This window comes from Tamandua tetradactyla, chromosome 8, assembly GCF_023851605.1.
Source record: "Tamandua tetradactyla isolate mTamTet1 chromosome 8, mTamTet1.pri, whole genome shotgun sequence".
In the NCBI taxonomy this organism is placed as follows: domain Eukaryota; kingdom Metazoa; phylum Chordata; class Mammalia; order Pilosa; family Myrmecophagidae; genus Tamandua; species Tamandua tetradactyla.
In genome coordinates this window covers 38,929,245-38,947,687 of record NC_135334.1, presented here as the reverse complement: position 1 = coordinate 38,947,687, position 18,443 = coordinate 38,929,245, and the positions used below count along the sequence as shown (strand labels likewise).

Here is an 18,443-nt window from a genome sequence, read left to right as displayed (position 1 = left end):
TGAAGAAGAATGTTTTAATTCTGCTCAACCCAGCATTTCCCATTTGGCGATTAAGTCCCCTCATCCCCCTCTATTTTGGTTTAAAACTTATTACTGTTCATAGATCAGTGTACTGTGGAATATGTTTTGGGAAATGCTCATATGTAGAAACTAATTTTGTCTTTTTCAGGGGAAGGTGGTTAGTCCCAAATAAAGGCAAAATGTGCCACTATTGTAGTTTGCTGACAGTCTTTATTTTCATATAGAAAAGTGTAGACTAAATAATCATTCTAAGCGATTTTAAAGATCTACTCTTATGCTTTGTTTTATGTGCTATTAAGTAGCTGGATAGATTTGTTCTTTGCTTTTTAGTATCTTATTTCTAAGAACTGTAAATTCTCTTACTTGTGAAAGTGATTTGAAAGAATGATCGTTATATAAACCTAACCCTGAAAGAATGTGATGAAGACACAATACCTTATACATAATTTAGCTTAATATTTTCACAACCAAGCAGATTTGTGTACCCCAGAGTCAAATTTGCTATTATAACTTTACATGAAACACAGAGAAAGACAGTCCTTAGGTAGTGAAGCAAAAGGTAGAAGAATGAGACATTTGAATATCTGTATTCTTAACCATTTTGATGTGCATTATCATTGTTCCTTTAGTAAAAACTAGCAGACTGATTAAAAATGTCTAAAATATCTTCTAGGAAATGAATCAAAATTATGTTAATGATTGAATCAAGAACTTTGTGATATCAGTTTTGAGTCCTAGGTAAAGGTTAGGGATTGATTTTTCTGATTTTACAACTGCTGGTTGAAGTAATGATTTATTTTGGGTATTGAAGCTTGTTACCAAGTAAAGAACTGTGAGATAATATGTGAAGACAATCACAACTTAAAACTATAATTTTTAAGCATTTCTTATTGTAAAATATAACATATATATACAAAGCAGAGAAAGAAAAAGCACACTTCAACAATTAGTTTATAGAACAAATCCCAGAGTTTGTCTTGTACTACCATTCCATCATCTCAGATTTTTCCTTCTAGATACTCCAAAACACTGGAGGCTAGAAGGAATATTAATAGAGTGATTTAGCAGCCATATTTGTTTGTTAAATCTCATTTTCTCTATTATACTTCCTCTTTCTCCTCTTATCTCTCTCCCAATCATAGGGATCTTTAGGTAATGCCCATTCTGACTTTTTCACGTTGAGAAAGGGTGTTGACATTGAAGGATGGGGTTATGTAATTAGTCGATAATCTTGGAGAGGCTGGTCTTTCGGGTTTCAGGATTTATATAATTTAGAAGCCCTCCAGGAAGTATAGATTCTAGGAAAGCAAACTTAGTGCATGAAGCCTTTATACAGTCTCAGTTCGAGCCCTTGGTGTTCCTAAGAGTCAACAGGAGTGTAAAACTATAATTTTAAAGATTTATTTTTTATTTTTTGTTAACTTACACTTAAAGAAAAGTTATAAAAAGTACAGTGTTATTGTTCAATCAAAAAAGTAAGAGCATGAAAATTTAAAAAAATATTCATTTTGTCATGATGATGAATATGCAACTATGTGATGATATGTGAATTGCTGAGTGTATGTGTTAGGAATGTTTGTGTTTCTTTCTTGTAATTTTTTTAATTAATAAAAATTAAAAAAATATTCATTTTGTTTTTCAGTATTGAGGCAAATAGTCGAATTATGGAGTTGGATCCTAATGATGGGTCATTAAAAGTACATTATTCAGATCGTTTGGTGATTCTTCTCAGAGAAGTTCGTCAGCTCTCTGCACTTGGCTTTGTTATTCCTGCCAAAATACAGCAAGTTGCAAACATTGCACAGAAATTCTGCAAACAAGCAATTATTCTTAAACAAGTATGAAATTATATTTTTGAAAACATGTCTCTTTTGAGTTCATTACATTCACCTAGACTATTTTAAGGACTTTCTTTTCTGCTCTTGAGTTTTTTTTTAATTGTTAAACTGTTTTATTAGTCCTACAAACACAGGGCTAACAAAAGTTTCAGACAAACTTTGTTTCACTATATAGCATATAGATGTAAATATACCATATACTCTTGATTTTTCTTGTGAAATTGTGATTTTCTAAATGACTGCACTACAAAATTTGCTTTATAACCTATGGATAAATTTATTAATTTTGAAATGTTACTGTTTTTTCTTTTCATTCAAAAGTGTTTGGAAAATATAATATTTTTCTTTTTGTGTTTCTTTCTGCTTGCTTCTTTCTTTCTCTCTTCTTTCTTCTTTCCTTTTTGCCTGTCTGCCTTCTTTCTTTTCATCTTACTTGTATGAATCTTAAAATAACCTTCTAATTAAAGGGTTCTCTGTCTGTCTGCTGGGTTTAGATTCTTAGAGAATTACCAGGCTGGTGGACTGTTCTCTGTTTCTAGTCATTTCCTTAATCTTTCTATTCTGCACATTGCCATCATGCCATTTCTCTGTTTAAAACCAGCTGTTATTACCTCATTATGTATCTTCTTAGCATGGCAGGTACTCTTTTAGGTTCCTCACATGTAATTGCAGCTGTTGAAATATCTAACTTTGACTTTCAGACTGGTAGTAAGTACCAGAATGATGAACATATAATAGATATGTCTGAAAGAAAACCTCAGGAACCCTCATAATTATTTGGAAAAGATGAACATAGATTCTGGAAATAACTGTGTCCTTTCTGATAGTGATTAATTGTTGTAGCCCAGTGGTGTCAGTTGGTAAACCATTGAAAGATTTTGGGTTAAGAATTTTGGCATTTGGGATTTTTTTTCCTCAAGTGTGTTGAAAAGCCATCGGAAGATTTTAAGTAAGGAAAAGGTGTGGCATGATTTATTGTTGAAAGAGACCAGTCTGGCTGCTTTGAATAGACTGTAGGCTGCTTTGAATAGACTGTAGGAGGTCATGATTAGAAGCAGGGAGATCAGTTAGGAGATCATTACAGGAGTCTCTACAAGAAATGAGGGCGTTTGGATTGGTATGGTATTGGTGGAGGTAGTATGAAGTAGTTCGGTTCAAGATACATTTTGAAAGTATAGCCCATTGACTTTGCTGATATGAAATGTAAGAAAAAATTGAAGATGACCCTTAAGATATTTTGGCCTGAGAAATAGGTGAATGATTTTGTTTTATACTGAAAAAGGAAGGAACAGGTTTGGAGGAATGTAGTAATTAACAGTTCAGTATTTTGCTCCTAGTGTGCTTTATTGGGCTCCTCTCTTCTCTATGAGATTGTGAACTTTTTAATTTTATTTTTATTAATAAAACCAATCAACATACAATATGAACACTTTTTTCATCACATAGTTGTGTATTCATCATCATGATCATTTCTTAGAACATTTGCAATTCAGAAAAAGAAATAAAAAGAAAACAAAAAAAATTCATACATACCATACCCTTACCTCTCCCTTTCATTGATCACTAGCATTTCAATCTACTAAATTTATTTTAACATGTGTTCCCCCTATTATATATTTATTTTAATCCATATGTTTTACTCATCTGTTCTTAAGGTAGATAAAAAAAGCATCAGACACAAGGTTTTCACAATCACATAGTCACATTGTGAAAGCTATATCATTATACAATCATCTTCAAGAAACATGGTTACTGGAGCACAGCTCTTCATTTTCGGGCAGTTCCCTCCAGCCTTAACTAAAAATGTGTTATTATTTAATGCATAAAAATAACCTCCAAGATAACCTCTTGACTCTGTTTGGAATGTCTCAGCCATTGGCACTTTATTTTGTGCCATTTCTCTCTTGCCCCTTTCGGTTGAGAAGGTTGTCTCAATTCCTTGGTGCTGAGTCTCAGCTCATTCTAGGATTTTTGACCCATGTTGCCAGGAATGTCTACACGCTGGGAGTCTTGAGACTGAACTTCTTGACTCCAGGAATCAGGTTTTATAATCTTTATTAACTAGTTCCTTAGACATGACTTGGAAAATTAGAGAAACTCAGCACTTGTTTGTTGATTGTGTACATTAGTATGTAAATAAATGCTATATTGACATTGAAAACTGTTAAAGTTTAGGACTGAGAAAAATTAAAATTTTCATTCAAATCATTAAAAATGAAAACAATAAGAAAAATGAAATAATATTATTGTTGATTATTGCTAATTGGATTTTTTATTGTAGGTGGCACATTTTTACAATTCTATTGATCAACAAATGATTCAAAGCCAGAGACCGATGATGTTACAATCTGCTTTAGCATTTGAACAGATAATTAAGGTAAATGACTTATGTTATCATAGATTTTACATGCAAAGTATCTTTTATTTCTTAGATTTTTGGTGTATGTTAAGTTTAACATAGCCATTAATCTAGGCTTTATTTTGTTTCTCAGTGTCTTCCTTCATTCTTTATGCTGGTTTGAAAATGTGATGTATCCCAGAAAAGTCATGTTCTTTCGATCCTGATCCAATCTTGTGGGGCCAGATCTGTTGTCTAGGGTGGAACCTCTTGATTAAGTTGTTTCCATGGAGATGTGATACACCCAATTGTGGGTTTGACCTTTTGATTGGCTCATTTCTATGGAGATGTGACATACCCAATTACAGGTGTGGCCTTTTGATTAGATGGGGATTTGATCTCGCCCATTCAAGGTGGATCTTGATTAGTTTACTGGACTCCTTTAAGAGGGAAACATTTTGGTGAAAGCTCATAGCTGACACAGACAGAGACATTTGGAGATGCACAAAGAAAACACCTTTGGGGAAGCTGTTTGAAACCAAAAGCCAGAGGACCAGCAGATGCTAACCACCTGCCTTCCCAGCTGATAGAGGCGTTCCAGATGCCATTGACCTTTCTTAATTCAAGGTATCCTTACCTGGATGCCTTAGACATTTTTATGGCCTTAGAACTGTAAACTTGTAACTTAATAAATTCCCTTTATAAAAGCCAACCAGGGAGGGCCTGAGGCAGCAGAACTTGCATGACTGGAGCAGCCTGAGTGGCCTGAGGTAGGCTGGGGGCTATCCCATGAGCTTTCCTGGTGGGTCCCAGCCTCATGGTACATGCGCTGCCTGCTTACACTCCCAGCCCTGGATACTGCCGTAGTAATGCTCTCAGTATGTCTGCACATCCCATGATTTGTAAACAAATAGCTATAGCCAAGGAACTGATCAAGATTGCAGAACCCCTTTCCAGATCAAGAAAAGGTGGCATAGGAAGTGGTGCGAAACTGTACAGCAAATTGAAGGCAGAATTAAAATTCTTACAAAATGTAGAAGCTGTGGAAGTAGCCATTAAGGAGTCCCATTTACAGAGCACTAATCTAACACACCTAAAAGTCATTGTGGAATCAGCAGAAAACCTGGAAGAAGTCATTAGTGTTCTTCATGTCTTTGGTTACAAGGATACCTTGGGAGAAAAGCAGATCCTTGTGGTGGATGTAGTAGCAAATGATGGTCATACTGGGTGAAAGCCATTGGCCAAAAGGCTGAAGCTTGGCATAACATTTGGCTGGGTGGGGCAGTATGGTGGCAAAAGCATCATTGAGTAGGCAGACAACTTCTCCAGGCCAGTCACCAGCAGCAAGTACAGTATAGCGATCCTCACATCATCTTTGCATTTTACAGTGATGTCTCTAGTCCCATGGCAAAGAAGCTTAAAGAAATGGGCATATCTGTGAGAGGAGATATAGTAGCAGTTAATCCACTGTTAGGTCACCCTGAAGAACTCCCACTGAATGACAGTGAATCAGATAAGGAGGGCCCTAAACTTTTTTTTCATATTATTTAGTTTTTTTTTTTTTTTTTGTATTATCAAACCAAAACAACACAAAAACATGAACATTCTTAACATATTAACATTCCGTGTGTGGTGTACAATCAGTGGGCCCTGAACTTTTTCCAGGTGAACAGAGTAGACTGAAAAAACATATTAGCAAGTATAGCCTTTCCAACAGAGATTAAGGTTGATGTGTGCAAAGGGTAAATCTGGACATGACTATTTTAATCACATATATCTCTGCCCTCAGCTGTGGAGGCTGCCACTCTTCAAAGAAAAAGTACTCATAAAACAAGCAGAACAAGAGAGCAAAGAGCAGATTCTACCTAACCTGGAGGCATTTATTAAAGACAGGAGTAGTTTGCTTGTGGATCTGCAGTCAGTGATATTCAGTCTATTCTAGATACCTTAGGAGGACCTGGGAAGAGAGAGAGAGCCACTGCACTAATTAAACGAATTAACATGGTGCCAGACCAGCCTTCAGAGCATGCCTTGAGACTAATGGCCAGTTGAAAAATCAATAGCTGCTCATTAACCATTTTTGGAACTGGAGACACCCTAAAAACCATCACAATGACTGCTAATAGTGGTTTTATCAGAGCTTCAAACAACCAGGGTGTTAAATTTAGTATGTTTTCCATTAGCTTGGAGCACTTACTGAGAGCAAAGAGGCTCTGGCCACTCCTTACCAAAAGACTACACAACTGGCAAGGAACACTAATGATAGCCTGTAAATATTGTCATGGAAATAAGTTATTTACACCAAAGGTTGGCTCTTCCCATCTGAATAGGAAACAATTAAAATAAAATCTGTAGTAAAAATAATTACTTAGAACTCTAAAACCAGTAGGGGTTTTGTTTATCTCATTTATATTTAAAAGTATATAACCTCCTAAAGTAGAACAAGCACATGAGATAACCTTAATTTATCAAATTGTTATAGCAGTTAAGAACAAGAATATACCTATATAAGACTTATACCTGTATTACAGTTTTTTTGATTTTCTGTAGGTCTACAACTCCTCCAATAGAGTATTCAGACTTCAGGGAGTATAGCTACACTACATCTTGCATTAAATATCTGGAGAAATCTGATACTTGTTATTCATTGTATTGGCTTATCAGTTGATGTGGGTTGAGGCTGAGAGATAATAGTTTATAATTAATTGTAGGTTCTGAAGTTAATGCTGTTATACTGAAACATTATTTAGCTTGATCATTAGATTCAGTCTGGTTGGTATATTTACAAAGAGTATATCATATGGAAGAGTAAAGTGAATCTGTTGATATACTTTTGTGAAAAGAAAGAAAGCTAACAACCTTAACTACTATAAAATAAGCCTAGAACACCTATGGTAAAATACAAAATTGGATAAATTGATAAAGTGAATTATCTAAAACATTTTTTTAATTTAGATTTTACTTGTAAGTAAAACCAGTTCTCATATTGCAAGTATTTAAATTATAAATGTTCCTTTTTTTATTATTATTTTTTTTTTACTTGGGCAGGCACTGGGAATCGAATGCAGGCAAGCACTCTGCTGAATGTTCCTTTTTTAAAAAAAAAATTATTGTTAAAACAAACATACAAACATTTTTAACATTCAAACATTCCATACATAGTATATAATCAGTGACTCACAATATCATCACATAGTTGTGCATTCATCACCATGATTGTTTTTTGAACATTTGCATCACTCCAGAAAAACAAATAAAAAAGAAAAAAAGAAAAAACTCATACATACCATATTCCTCACCCCTTCCTCTCATTGACCACTATTATTTCCATCTGCCCAATATGCTTTAACCTTTGTTCCTCCTATTATCTGTTTATTTTTATCTGTGTTTTTACTCATCTGACCATATCCTGGCTAAAAGGAGCATCAGACACAAGGTTTTCACAGTCACACAGTCACATTGTAAAAGCTATATCATTATGCAATCATCTTCAAGAACAAGTCTGCTGGAGCATAGCTCTACAGTTTCAGGTACTTCCCTCCAGTCACTCCAATACACCATAAACTGAAAAGGAGTATCTATATAACACATAAGAATAACCTCCAGGATAGCGTCTCAATTCTGTTTGAAATCTCTCAGCCATTATACTTTTTGTCTCGTTTCTCTCTTTCCCCTTTTGGTCAAGAAGGTTTTCTCAATCCCTTAGTGCTGGGTCCCATCTCATTCTAGGATTTCTGTCCCATGTTACCAGGGAGGTTTAAACCCCTGGGAGTCATGTCCCACGTAGAGAGGGAGGCTAGTGAGTTCGCTTGCCTTGCCAACTTAGAGAGACCACATCTGAGCAATGAAAGACGTTCTCTGGGGGTGACTCTTAGGCCTGATTTTAAGTAGGCTTAGCCTGTCCTTTGCAGGAATAAATTTCATAGGGGCAACCCCCAGCATCAAGAGCTCAGCCTATTGATTTGCTTGTCTCTACTACTTGTGAGAATATCAGATATTCGCTAGATGGGAAAGTTGAATGTTGCCCCCTTTCTCCCCATTCCTCCAAGGGACTTTGCAATTACTTCTTTATTCACTGTCCAAATCACTCTGGGATTTATTGAGGCGTCACATTAACCTGTATAAGCCAACAAAATCTCACACCCTATTCAAGATTCCATGTACTTATGGTGTTAACTAAACTGACCATACAAGTTAAATTGGAAATTGTACTACCCAAAATATAAATTTTGTACTAAATAAGCATCTCTCCCTTTAATCTCACACAGAAGTTAAAGTTTTAAAACTTGGGTGATATCATCCTTTACCCAGTCTTCTGATATATCTTAGTCCTATCCAGAGTAGTTTCATTCATGTCTCTACTTGATGTCTGATCACTTTTTCAACTTTTTAAATAGTTCCTGTATGGGGTACTGCTAACTTTCATAGCTTCAGAGCTCCAACTCTGGGTCTCAGGTGTCACATAAATACTCGAAGTTTCTGGGAAAGACCATGTTATATACAAACAGCTCAATATCTCAGAATTTAGAATTAACAGTTACACCTTGTGTTAGATTCAGTTGTCAACTTGGCCAGGTGAGCATACCTAGTTCTGTTGGTGCGGACACAAGCCAATGGTACGTGAACCTCATCTGTTGCTAATTACATCTGCAGTCAGCTAGGAGGAGTGTCTGCTGCAATGAGTGACATTTGACTTAATTGGCTGGTGCTTAAATGAGAGATCGCAACGTAGCACAGCTAAGCAGCTCGGCATTCCTCATCTCAGCACTAGCAGCTCAGCCCAGGCCTTTGGAGATGCAGAAAGAAGTCACTCCGGGGAAAGTTGTTGGAACCCGGGGGCCTGGAGAGAAGACCAGCAGAGACCATCTTGTGCCTTCCACGTAAGAAAGAACCTCAGTGGAAAGTTAGCTGCCTTTCCTCTGAAGAACCAACATCCCCTTTTATTAAAAGCCAATCCGTCTCTGATGTGTTGCATTCTGGCAGCTAGCAAACTAGAACAGAGTTGGTACCGGAGAGTGGGGTGCTGCTGCAGTTTTCAAATACCAGATACGTTGGAACAGTTTTTGGATGGCTAAAGGAAAGATTTTGGAGGAACCGTGAAGAGAATGATGGAGAAGTCCTGGAGGGTTTGAAGAGACTGTTGGTATAAATGGAACTACTACCAATCTTGACAGAGGAGGACACAAAAGGGAGAAAATTGGAGTTTGCAGAGTGAGAACCATGGAAGCTCGGGTGTGAAGCCAAGAAACCTCGGCCAGGAGAGTGGACCCACCCATATACAGGGAGAGGGTGAGTTTACCCTGAAGGGGGAGGATGAGTCTCCCCTCTCATTGTAGTGGAATAGTTGTGCAGCCTCAGGCCTTGGAAAAGGCGTAGCACGCTCCTTGGGGGACAGGGAGAGCCTGGCTGCCACCATGTGGAGGGGTTGAGCGTGTGCCCCAGAAATGGCAGAGAGCCCAGGGGTGGCCCTGATGCCTGGAGAGAGTGGAGGCCAGAGGTGGTCTCCTTGATGTTCCCCGAGGTTGATTTGGAAAGAGGCGGGCCACTGCATACGCCCTTGGAAGGGGTGGGACTGCCACTTTCTAAAGCTGAAGGATAAATGACTTTCAGACTGAGATCCCACGGCACTTGCCCTGCAGGTTTTACATCTGTGTTTCTTCCAATTTCTCCCTATGGAAATGACAATCTGTATTCTGTGAATATCCTCCTTTGCATCTTGGCACCAGGCAACTTGTTTTGAGATTCACAGGTCCACAGCAAGAACAGAATTTTTTGCATCTGTTTAAGGTGATGCTTGAAATTGCCAAGTTGACCTGGGGTGGACATGTGTTAGTTCGATTCAGTTGTCAACTTGGCCAGGTGAGCATACCTAGTTCTGTTGCTGTGAACACAAGCCAATGGTACGTGAACCTCATTTGTTGCTAATTACATCTGTAGTCGGCTAGGAGGCGTATCTGCTGCAGTGAGTGACGTTTGACTTAATTGGCTGGTGCTTAAATGAGAGATAGCAACATAGCACAGCTAAGCAGCTTGGCATTCCTCATCTCAGCACTAGCAGCTCAGCCCAGGCCTTTGGAGATGCAGAAAGAAGTGACCCCGGGGAAAGTTGTTGGAACCCAGGGTCCTGGAGAGAAGACCAGAAGAGACCATCTTGTGCCTTCCACGTAAGAAAGAACCTCAGTGGAAAGTTAGCTGCCTTTCCTCTGAAGAACCAACAAAATAAATCCCCTTTTATTAAAAGCCAATCCGTCTCTGGTGTGTTGCATTCTAGCAGCTAGCAAACTAGAACACACCTCCTGAATATATGTGACTGGTGTAAGAATTTATAATCTAGGACCGTTTATAATAAGTCCCAACTTGATAACCCGTGCTCTTGACTTTAGTCACCCCTTTCTAAAAAAGCCAGGATTAGAGATGAAGTTAGCCAGAAAGAATTTTTAGAAAGTCCTGTTGTCTGGTGGCTATTATACTGCATGGAAAACCAGTAATTTTTTATGAGATCTGTATGAATGGAACCACTTTCAATCTGGATTAAAAGGAACAGACTGAAGTATAAATGACTTCACAGGCTGAACCGTGGAAGCTGAGGTTTGAAGACAGTAAATCTTGGGCTGGGAGAGTGGACCCATCCATTCACATAGAAAGATGAGTTTTCTCTGGAGGCAGAGGGCAGGCAGAAGAGTGTTGCCATCTTGGGCCTTGGAGAGGGTAGAGCAAATTCCCCAGGGATTGGGAGGATCCTGGCAATTGCCCCGTTTTCTGGAGAGGTTGAGTGTGTGCTGCAGAGATGGGAGTGAGTCCAGGTGCTGCCCTGATGTTTAGAGTGGGTGGAGCTAAAGAAAAGGAGATTTCCCCAAAGTTCCCAATATTGCAACCCTCATCCCTTGTGTTTGGGGGAAACAGACTGCTGCATAAGCCTTTAGAGAGGGTGGGATTGCTACTATCTTGAGCCCCAAGGATAAGTGACTCTCAGATTTGGCAATCTAATGGAGTATGCCCTGCAGGTTTTGGAACTGTTTGGATCTCCTGACTCGTTTTCCTTTCTCTTTCCTGTGGCAATGGGAACATTTATCCTATAGCTGTCTCTCCTTTGTATATTGGATGGAGATAATTTCTTCTGAGTTTCACAAGTGAAAACTAGAGGAAAATTTTTTGCCTTAGGACAGACCATACCTGTAACTGACTTTAATGAAATTTTATAATGTTTTTGACTTGGTATGATATTTGTATTATTGCTAAAATGGCTTAAGGTTTTTTGTGCTATTGTGAAGAAAAAATATATTTTGTAAATGAAAAGAACATGTCTTTTTGGGGTCCAGCATGTGGAATGTGCTGGTTTAAAATTGTTATGTACCCCAGAAAAACCTATGTTCTTTCAATCCTGATCTAGTCTTGTGGGACCAGACCCCAAGGCCTAGGTGGAACCTCTTGATCAGGTTGTTTCCATGGAGATATGACACATTTAATTGTGAGTGTGACTTTTTCATTAGATGGAGATTTGATTCTATCCATTCAAGGTGGGTCTTGATTAGTTTACTGGAGTCCTTTAAGAGGGGATCATTTTCGAAAAAGCTCAGAGCCAACACAGACAGATATTTGGAGATTCACAAAGAAAATGCCTCTGGGGAAGCTATTTGAAACCAGAAGCCAAAGGACTAGCAAACGTCAACCACATGCCTTTCCAGTTGATGAGGTTTTCTAGATGCTGTCAGCCTTTCTTAAGTCAAGGTGTCTTTTCTCTAGATGGCTTAGTTTGTACATTTTTATGTCTTAAAACTGTAAACTTGTAACTTAATAAATCCCCTTTATATTGTATTCCGGCAATATTAGCGAACTAAAACACTTAAAATGTAAAATTTCCTCCAGTTGTACCTTTCAACTATCATAATATTTCACATTTTTTGGTATTCATTTTGATGAATTGCATTAATATACAAGATATATATTTTGTATAACACTGTATTTACTTATCCACTGAAGTTTGTGTTCATTATTTACAAGACTTTTTAGTGCCTATGCTGGTTTGAATATATCATATATCACAGAAAAGCTGTTTTAATACTCATTCAATCTTGTAGAGGCAGCCATTTCTTTTAATCCTAATTCAATACTGTAGGGTAAAAACTATTGATTAGATTATCTTCATGGAGAGGTGGCATGCCCAGTTATGGGAGTGACCTTTTGATTAGGTAGATGTGACTCTGCCCATTCCTGGTGGGTCTTTGTTCTAGTTTGCTAGCTGCTGGAATGCAATATACCAGAAACGGAATGATTTTTAAAAAGGGGGATTTAATAAGTTGCTAGTTTGTAGTTCTAAGGCCGAGATGATTTTTAAAAAGGGGGATTTAATAAGTTGCTAGTTTGTAGTTCTAAGGCCGAGAAGATGTCCCAATTAAAACAAGTCTGTAGAAATGTCCAATCAAAGACATTCATCCAGGGAAAGATACCTTGGTTCAAGAATGATGAAGTTCAGGGTTTCTCTCTCAAGTGAGAGGCGCACCGGTGAACACAGTGTCATCTGCTAGCTTTCTCTCTTGGCTTCTGGTTTCATGAAGCTCCCCAGGAGGTATTTTCCTTCATCTCCAAAGGTTGCTGGCTCATGGACTTGCTGCTTCATGGTGGTGCAGCATTCTCTATTCTCTCCAAATCTCCTTTCTCCAAAATGTTTCTGCTTTTATAGGACTCCAGACACTTATCAAGACCCACCCAAATGGGTGGAGACATGTCATCACCTAATCCAGTTTAACACCCACTCTTGATTGGGTTATATCTCCAGGGAGATGATCAAATTACAGATTCAAACATACAGTATTTAATAGGGATTATTCTGCCTTTACGAAATGGGATTTTGATCAAAACATGGCTTTTCAAGGGTATATAAATCCTCTCAAACCAGCACAGTCTTGATTAGTTTACCTGACTCCTTTAAAAGAAGCATTTTGTAGAGAGCAGAGCTGACAGAGCAGAGCCAACAGAAAGAGCTGACACAGATGCTGACACTTGGAGAACAGAGACAGAGCTGTTTGGAGATACTTGGAGCCCAACAAATATCACCATGAGATGTTAAGCAAGGCAGAACCTGGAGAGAGCCAAGGGAAGCCAAGAAGAGGTGAAGGCCAGCCCTGGAGAAGCCAAGTGAGGAACTTCCACAGGAACAGAGGCTAAAAGCAACAGAGCTCAACAGCAGGGGACCAGCAGATGCCAGCCACATGGCTACCCAGCTGACAGAGGTGTTCCTGACCTATTGACCTTCCTTGAATTAAGGAATGTATCTCTGGATTCCTTAGTTTGGACATTTTTATAGACCTAGAACTGTAAACTTGCAACTTATTAAATTCCCTTTTTTAAAAGCTGTTCTAGTTCTGGTATAGTACATTCTGGCAGCTTGCAAACTAAAACAGTACCTTTTCCATTATTTCTCAGTTTTAGATTTTAAGACTTATTTACTCTTTATGTGTCTACTTTATGTCCATACATAGGAAATTAGGATAATCCACAATATTATGAAGAGTATATACTGCTGTATAGCTACTAACATTTTGAGATCTGTATTTCTAGTTTTTATAGACATGAAATATTTGAAAAAGTAAGTAGAAGAGGAATACTGTCTTTTATTCTTTTTGAATTTGAAAGTGTATTTCTAGTTGTTTCAGGTTCCTCCCAACCATTACCACATTTAATGATAGGCAGGAAGGTCTCATAGGACTCAGCATATGATAATAGTCACTGATGGCTTATTGCCATGAAGGATACAAAGTAAAATCAGGGAGAGTTGAAAGGCATGCAGGTGAAGTCTTGAATGCAGGTCTGAGATCCTAGGTTTCTTCTCTCAGTGTGATCACAGGGCACACTTCATTTCCCCAGTAACAAATTGTAACAACATGGGTAAAATGGTGTCTAATTAGGGAAACTCATTAGACTCTCAGTGCCCAGGGTTTTTACTGGGAGCTGATCTGGTAAATACCCTCTACCTAGCAAGTACAGAAGTTCCAGATTTCCAGAAGGAAAGCAGGTGTTCGTTATCAACCACATTGTTTGTAGAAACAATTAAGGTAAATTGAGCCACTTTTTAGAAGTTAGGTTCGAGGAACCCTACTTCAATTCAGCTTCCCAGATGCCAGCCAAGAGCAAGCCTTGTAAGCAGGCCTTTCAAAGAATAGCAGTCAGGACTGGAAGTTAATTCTTTTCTGAAAACTAGTTCTTGGGCTTAAAATTCATTAGGTGTTTATTTATATTATAGATATTGCTAAAAACATTTCTTTCTTAGCATGAAGGTTAAATACAAGTTTAATACATGCTTCAAAATTTATAGGTAAACAAAAAGTAAAAATATGATATAATCATATCACCAAGAGATGGCTATTCTTACCAGTCTGGTGTATATTCTTTTGATCAGTTTTTCTCCGGATATTTATAAGCATACTTTTAAAAAATATATGCAGTATAGTGGGAACCATATTTCATTCTTTTTCCATGTGACTTATCCTGTTATTGAAGCACTATTTGTTGGATTTTTTTGGTGGGGGAACGTGAGTGCATGGGTTGGGAATCGAACCTGGGTCTTCCACACGGCAGGTGAGAATTCTATCCCTGAACTACCCTTGCACCCCCATTTTTTTTTAATGTGAGCAAGAAAGATTAATTTTGGAAATTTAGCAAACTTATGACCATTTTTGTTTTGTTTGTTTGAGGTTGAAAAACTCTACCAAGTTGATTCAGATTTCCCCAGGTTTATATGAACTTATTTGTTGGTATGTGTTATTACATTCGACACAATTTTATCATCTGTGTAGGTTCATATATCCATCACCATGGTCAAGGAACTGAATAGTTCTCACACCATTGGAATTACCCTGTGTGTTGCCAATTTCTTCCAGGCATGTCTTTATTACTCATCTAAACATACACTGGATAAAGGGGGTATCAGACACATGGCTTTTACAATCACATGGCCCAAGATAAAAGCTATGTAGTTATATAGTCACTATCAAAGATCAGGGCTATTGGGTTACAGTTCAACAATTTCAAGAATTTCCTTCTAATATACCAAAAACTAAAAAGAAATATATATATATATATATGTATATATATATATCTCATGGTTCAGTAGTCATAATAATTTGTTAAATCTTAACTTTTCAGTTACACCTTGTTCTAGTTTGCTAAAGCTGCTGGAATGTGTTATAACAGAAATGGAATGGCTTTTAAAAAGGGGAATTTATTAAGTTGCAAGTTTACAGTTCTTAGGCCATGAAAATGTTCCAATTAAGGCAAGTATATAAAAATGTCCAAATGAAGGCATCCAAGGAGAGATACCTTGGTTCTCTAAGGCCAGTGATATTTGGGATTTCTCTCAGCTTGAAAGGCACATGGTGATGCCTGTTAGCTTTCTGTCCAGGATTCTTCAATGGCTTCGCCAGGGCTCTGTCTGGTTAGTTGACTCTATTGGTTCTGGTGGCTCTAAAGCTCTTTCCAAAATGGTTCCCTTTTAAAGGGCTCTGGAAAGCAACCCCACTTTGTATGGGTGGAGACACATCTCCATGGAAACCATCTAATCAAAAGTTATACCCACAACTGGGTAGGTCATATCTCCATGGAAACAATAAAAATGGTCTCACCCAGCAACACTGAATGAGGATTAAAGAGCATGGCTTCTCTGGGGTATGTAATAGCTTCAAACCAGCACACACAAATAGAGTTGAGAGGCTATTCTGGAGGTTACTCTTACATAAGCATCAACTAGATATTGCTAATTACCATGGTTTGCCAACCCCCAACCAAAACCATTCCTGCTAACCCTGAAGAACCCTAGGGCTGTCTGAGTCTCATGCACTAAGATTACTTTCCAGAAACTTATAACCTTCAGCTTGTTCCTAGGTCAGATAAGTCCTGGAACCCAGAGGGGCCAGCCTCTCCAAGGACATCAACTAGTTCCATCCACCTCTCCCATATTTTCAATACCCCTTTCCAACATGAAAATGGTCAAAGTCCAAATACCCCTAAGGATTGGAAGAAGGCTCAAAGAAGAAGAAGTTATAACAAAGAAGACAGGATTTAACAAATGAGTATGACTGCTGAATCCTTATATTGATATTTCTTTAGTCTCCAGTTTCTTGGAGCAGCTAGAAGGAAAAACTTGAAATTGTGGAACTGTAACCCATACTGTCCGAAATCTGTTCTATAACTACTTGTTACAGTGTAATTTGAAATATACTGCTTTATTGTACATATGGTATATTTCACAATAACAAATGTTTACCCCTCCCCCCCAAAAAAAACCCAGCACACACCTCCTCTTCCTCATTTGATCATTCTCTCAATCTTCAGGGATATCTGGGCAATGATCAAATAGCTTTTTCATGCTGAAAAAGGGTGTCAAATAAAACTGGTCTTTGAGAGACTTCTGGATTTCAGGGCTTATTTGTCATAGGAAAAATCTTGAGGTTTTAAGTTTCTGAAAACACAAACTTAATAAGTAAAACTTTTATAGTCTTAGATAGACCCCAGGGTATTTTTTAAGGTTTTCAGGATATTGTTGGTCGAGGCTTGATATACTGAGGCTATTTTCAATATCTGGCTGAAGCATGTGTAAGAGTAACCTCCAGAATGACCTCTCAGCTCTATTTGACATCTCTTAGCCACTGAAACCTTATTTCATTTCTTTTCTCCCTTTTGGTCAAGAAGACATTGTCAACCCCTGATGCTAGGGCCAAGCTCATCCCTGGGAGTATAAGCATACTGTTTGAAAATGGGATCATATTGTAGTCTAACTTTTTTTCTTTTAAATTTAAAATATAGATTATTTTAATTTTAAGTCTGTAGAACTTTTTTCTTCTGTAATAGATATATTCAAAATAATGTTTGATTTTTCTAAAGAGGAAATATTTCAAGAAATTAAGTAGAAGTAAATAATTATATTTACTATATGTTTTAAGAGATATAGTATTGGATAATGGACTGAAATAGGAGGAGAGACCATGAAAGTTCTGTGTAATTCTCTGCTCATTCACTATGTTGTAGGATATCTGAGGGCAGGGACTCTAATTTATCCATCTTCATACTTCCTGCACCAAGCACAATAGCTAGTATATGATAATTACTCAGTAATGCTTTTTGAACTGGTTTACCAAGTACTGTGTTTCATTTATTATAATTGTTTAGTTTCATTATTCATTAGCTATTTGTTGAGAGTTTACTATATGCCAGAGACATTCTGTGTCTTAACATTTACCACTTGAAACCTTACTTCAGTTTTGGTCCTTTTACTAGTTCCAAGCCTTCTTCTGTTGTAATTTCCCACCTCCCTTGGCACTTTTGTTTGCTGTGCTTTAGGGGAAAGTATGTTTGCTAGTGACAAATTCTGTTCATTTTCTTCTGTATGAGAATATCTTTCCTTTACTTTCACTCCTGAAGGATATTTTTGCCGGATATAAATTTAAGCTTAGCAATTCTTTTCTTTCAGCACTTAAAAAATGTTCTACTTCCTTTTGGCCTTCATTTCAACCGAGAAATCGGCTATCATTTGAATGGATGTTCTCTTAGAAGTGATGATGCGTCGTTTCCCTATGGCTGTTTTTAAGTTTTTCTTTGTCTTTAGTTTTCAAAAGTTTAAATATGATGTGTCTTGTCATAGAATTCTTTAGGTTTATCTTATTTGGGGTTCACTTTGCTTCTTGAATATGTGGATTTACGTATTTTGCCAAATTGGGGAAGTTTTTTGTCATTTTTTCAAACGCATTTCAGTCTCTTCTCTTTTTCTCTTCTCCTTTGGGATACCAGTGATATGAATATTAGCACTTTCCTTATTCTTCAGTTGGTCCCAGAGACTCTTCTTTTTTTTTTTTTTTCAGTCTATTTTCTCTACTTTTCAGACTGGGTAAATTGATTTTATCTTTCCTCAAGTTCTTTCATTCTGTCTTCTGAATCTCCACTCTGCTATTGAACTCATCCAGTGAATTTTAACATTTTAGATATTATGTCTCTCATTTCTGTATTTTGCACTTTTTTTCTAGTTCTATTTCTTTATTGAGGTTTTCTGTTTTTTTTCATGAAATTTTATAATTGCTTGTTGAAGAATTTTTTGATGGCTGCTATAAAATGCTTGCCAGATAATTTCAACATCAAATTAATTTAGGTGTTGGAGTCTGTTGATTGTCTTTTCTAATTCATGTGATTTTTGTGGTTGTTGGTATGACAGATGAGTTTTTTATTGTATTCTGAACGTTTTGAATATTATATTATGAGAC

General features: G+C 37.4%; 1 protein-coding gene and 1 pseudogene across 2 annotated transcripts in view; both read left to right on the top strand.

Moving 5' to 3' along the window:
* Positions 1-18,443, top strand: part of DYNC2H1 (dynein cytoplasmic 2 heavy chain 1) — a 522,264-nt gene that overhangs the window by 46,703 nt on the left and 457,118 nt on the right. For both annotated transcript variants that reach the window (XM_077113112.1, XM_077113111.1), the window contains exons 12-13: positions 1,664-1,859; positions 4,141-4,236. In XM_077113112.1, the coding sequence (XP_076969227.1) occupies positions 1,664-1,859; positions 4,141-4,236 (292 nt within the window). The remainder of the gene's footprint in view (positions 1-1,663; positions 1,860-4,140; positions 4,237-18,443) is intronic.
* On the top strand, positions 4,257-7,100 carry LOC143644304 (UPF0415 protein C7orf25-like; annotated as a pseudogene).